The following is a 4237-nucleotide window of genomic DNA, read 5'->3' as shown; positions in this document are numbered from 1 at the left end:
GGTTAAGTACTCTCAAGTATCCAACACTTGGTCTCCTTGGTAACTTATGGGGAAAAAATTCTTTAGAGAAAGAAGGAACAAACCTAACCCCCAACATTATCCACCCCGAATTTTTTTCCCATACCAACATATTACATTGAGTTGAAACTGTTAAAATATATATCTATCTCTACATACATGCAAATATGGATACAGCCACATTGTCATGGGTAGTTCACCCCAAAACAAGGTCCCTTTGAGGTATGCATCGGGTCTCTCCATCCTTTTGCATCACCCACCAGGTGCAACCTGGTTCCTGAGCGAAGACAACCCCACGGATGGGATTGTCTTTGCTGGAGGCAGGATTAATCCAAACAGTTTTTCCCAGCATACCTCTCATGTGTACCACTGGAACCTTATCTCCCTCTGTCGTTTGCAAGGGCTCAGATTGGGCAGGACCTGCTCGGTTGGTGGAACCTCGAGTGTTCACCAACCAGGTGGCCTTTGCTAAATTAATATCCCAATTCTTGAAGGTTCCCCCACCCAGTGCCTTCAAGGTAGTTTTAAGCAGGCCATTGCACCGTTCAACTTTCCCGGCCGCTGGTGCATGATAAGGAATATGTCTTTATTATATTTCTGTTTACATAAACAAAGATACTGCACTTTCAAGCTTTCACTTACCATAGAGAAGACACCTACATCACATTAGGTGGTTCTTCCCTACAAAATCACTTTCTGCTGTTCACAGGATATGCCTGTGATGCAGAGGTCACCCTACAGTCAATGACTGAGGATAAAAGTGGGGAAAGACAGTCCTACAGTCAGAGCAGAAAGGATCAGACCGAATGAGACGTCTTAACACCGGAAATGTGAGTATCAGCCAGAAATTCAACCTTTAATCAATCTCTTTGGCATTGAAAGGGGCATTGTGGTGAGAGAGGTGATGTGGGGTTGCTGATGGATCTGAATAAGAGACCACATAATAAACCAAACAACGGCTAAATAAAAAAAGATCTTTAAATAGGATACAATAAAAATTAAGATTGGTAATGAGTGAATCTTTTGTCCCTTATCCCCAAACAAATATAGACTGCATCTTTGCTTCACCTTCAAATTTTGTTGAGAAAACTGTGTGGCAACTCTGTCATTAATCTGGCTGCGTTATGAAGTAATAGTAATTACTGAAAAGTAAAACCAGACCTTGTATTTCTGTAGGATATCTGGGTTTATACAGAAATGCTTTCCAAGTTATGTAAAACTAGAGGTGGCTGTGAGTCAACTCATACATATGCATCATATTTATCCAACAGCTCTTCCTTATTGCTCCAATCAGCACTAGCCAGTCTCGGTGGACTTTATAAATACATACAAATAGTATAAAGAGCTGTGGAAAAGCCTCTCTTCTACTTCACTGCAGAGTGCTCAGAGTTGAAAGCTTTTCTGGAGACCTCATAATTTAGGGGTTTTTTCCCTTCCTCTTCTTCCGCAACACTCCCCAACAGGTAACAGAGAAATTACCTTTGTTATATTCAAATGTTGCTACTGATGATTTTGGGACTTGAACTGGTTAGTCCATAAAAAGATATCTGCCATGTTTTTTTTTCTTTTTCTACAGGGTAAAAGTGATAGCTGAGCATTTGAAGACAGTACTGAATATGCAAACTTTGACGGCAGTGCTATGAAAGAAGAATCAGTCAAAAATAAACACATAAGACTGTCTTATTTTCTTTAGAAACATTTTATAATCTGTTCAGAAGATCTTTTCAAAATCTGTTCAGTTTCTAAATTCTAGTCATCCTTTTGTCTTTTCAAGCAGCCAGTTGTGTTTTGATTGCAGATTTGCCTGGCTGTTTGCAGCTTCATCAGCTGCTGAGCACTAAAACGAAGCGCGTTCTACAAAGCACCAAAGAAGGATGATCATTGGGAACCTCAGTGGATTGAGTGAATTCAGACTCCTGGGTTTTCCTGAAATCTCTCATTTGCACCCTTTGCTCTTTGTAGTTTTATTATCTCTTTATATCCTCACCTTGATGGCTAACACAGTGATAGTTTTCATTATAAACAGTGACAATACCCTTCATACCCCCATGTACTTCTTCCTCACTCAGCTGTCCTGTTTGGATATCTGCTATTTATCAGTCATTATCCCAACTATTCTGGAGAACCTGCTGGTGGGAACAGTAAGTATTTCCCAGACAAGATGTGCACTGCAAATGTTTTTCTTCCTTTTCTTTGGAGTTGCTGAATGTTTTCTCTTGGCTGCCATGTCCCTGGATCGTTATTTTGCCATTTGCTACCCCTTGCATTACACAATCATCATGAGCAGCAGGGTCTGCAGGAGCCTGGTGGCTGGGAGTTACATCTGTGGAGCTGCTGTGGCCTTGGTTCACACCCTCACAACGTTCAGCTCACCCCTGTGTGGCTCTACCATCGACCGCTTCTTCTGTGAGATTCAGCCTTTCCTGGACCTGCACTGTGGCAACACTTTCCAAAGAGAAATCCAAGTCATTGTGGTGGCTGTCTTTGCTATTCTCAGCCCTTTCTTACTGATCATTTATTCCTATATTCGTATAATCTCCACAAGTCTTCACATGGCATCAGCTGAGAGCCGACAGAAAGCGTTTTCCACTTGCTCCTCACACCTCTTGGTTGTGGCTCTTTTTTATGGCACTGCAAGCTCCATGTACCTGCCTGGGCCAGTTTTGGCCTGCATCAGCTCCACGTCCTGCCTCAGGACACCCAGGCTCTGCGCTGACATCTGGGCTCACCTCTGCAGCTTTCCTGTCCTCCCCAGGGAGTTTGCTGAATAAAATAATCCTCGAGAAAGGACATATGACACAAGCCTAGGAGTCAGCAGCACCCCAGGAGAGTTCAGCAAGGTGCTGGGTAGGGGATTAGGTGAGGGGAAGAACTGAAATAAAATGCGCATTTTTGCCTGGATTTGCGAAAGACAACAAGAAAGAAATACAGGACCTCGAAATGCAAACCCACTTGATGGGAGAGGCAGGTGAGCATCTCTGCTTCAGGAATTACACAATGCACTCCACTGCAGCTTGCAGACAAGGATCCTGGCACTTGATCCCAGCATCCTCCACCCTCTGCCCCATGGATTTACACAGGCCCAAAGCCCCAGTGGTCACTGAAAACATCCAGCTGTCCACACTTTGCAACCTGCTCCTGGGTTCTGCAGCCTGTGGAGAAAGAGAAATTCCCGCTCTAGAAAAAGAGGCAGATCTGAGCTGGGCTTTCTCAAAGCACACTGAAGGCAGAGGTGGGTTTCTCTGTGCTGTTTGGGAAGTGGCACAAGAGCCACGAGGGAATCAGAGAGAGATTCTCAACTCCAGAGGCACTGCTGAGTGCAGCCTCTCCTGACAGCAGCTAGGCTCCAGCCCCTGAGGTGCCCTGTGCCTCCAAACAGAGGTGCCCGAGCCTCTGACCTGCACTGACCAGGCCTGCCACAGCTCCGTGTCACACCGACCACTGCAGTGTCCAGCCTTGCCCTCCTCCAGCCAGTCCCTTTTACAGCCTGCTCCAACCTCCACCTTACATCAAACCCCACTGATGACACCCACTGCTCCCTCTGACCTGCAGGGGGAGGAACATTTCCTCATTTGCTCTTGGGGCCAGTGGCACCTCTGTAGCAGATTTTGTGTCCTGCTCAGTGCCCCTGAGCTGGCTTTGTGCTGCTGGACCTGTCCCAGTCCCCAAAGCAAGGCTCTGGCTGAGTCTCCAAAACAGCCCTGATATGGGGGACGTTTATGGATATGAAAAGACGAGATTTTAGAAGCAGCTTTTGGTGATTTTGTAGAAGTAGAGAAACAGCCTGTACTGAGGACACATAGAAGATCAGCTATTAAGCTTGGTTGTTAGGTAGTTACTAGGTAGAAGTCATATAGGTAAGATGTATATTGGTGAAACTCAGCAAAGCGGGACCTAGGTGTTTATCAAAAATTGATAAAGCAGAACTTTGTGGCTTGAATCCAACAAAATCAAGCTCTTCATCTTTGGCAAGAGCAAAGTGACCTGAAAAATAGCCAAACCTCCAGTGCGCCTGCCCAGAAGTGAAGATCAACCTGAAGAAGACGTTGGCCTTCCTCCCGAGACCCCAAGTCACAACCGCCAGGAGGTGTGACAGCTAATCAGAATAGGAAATGAGAAAAGGCGGGAAATGGGCAGGTGCGGAGGTGTGGGTTTGTGGGACCAATGTGTATTTAAACCTGGAGCTTTTCCTCACCAGGTACGCAGACGTTGGAGGAGA

The 4237-nt window shown here is 45.4% G+C and overlaps 1 protein-coding gene across 1 annotated transcript; it reads left to right on the top strand.

The window, feature by feature from the left end:
- Positions 1–1892: 1892 nt before the first annotated feature.
- On the top strand, positions 1893–2789 carry LOC136301658 (olfactory receptor 10C1-like). Its single transcript, XM_066204782.1, has one exon. The coding sequence runs from the start codon at positions 1893–1895 to the stop codon at positions 2787–2789; it is 897 nt and encodes a 298-aa protein (XP_066060879.1).
- Positions 2790–4237: the final 1448 nt, after the last annotated feature.

This window comes from Chamaea fasciata, unplaced genomic scaffold (genome assembly GCF_029207755.1).
Source record: "Chamaea fasciata isolate MVZ Bird 193981 ecotype frontalis unplaced genomic scaffold, bChaFas1.0.hap1 SCAF_27, whole genome shotgun sequence".
Taxonomy (NCBI): domain Eukaryota; kingdom Metazoa; phylum Chordata; class Aves; order Passeriformes; family Sylviidae; genus Chamaea; species Chamaea fasciata.
This window is presented reverse-complemented; position numbering and strand designations above follow the sequence as displayed.

Coding starts and splice junctions, on each gene's coding strand:
- LOC136301658 (XM_066204782.1), top strand. CDS start 1,893: ATGATCATTGGGAACCTCAGTGGATTGAGTGAATTCAGACTCCTGGGT.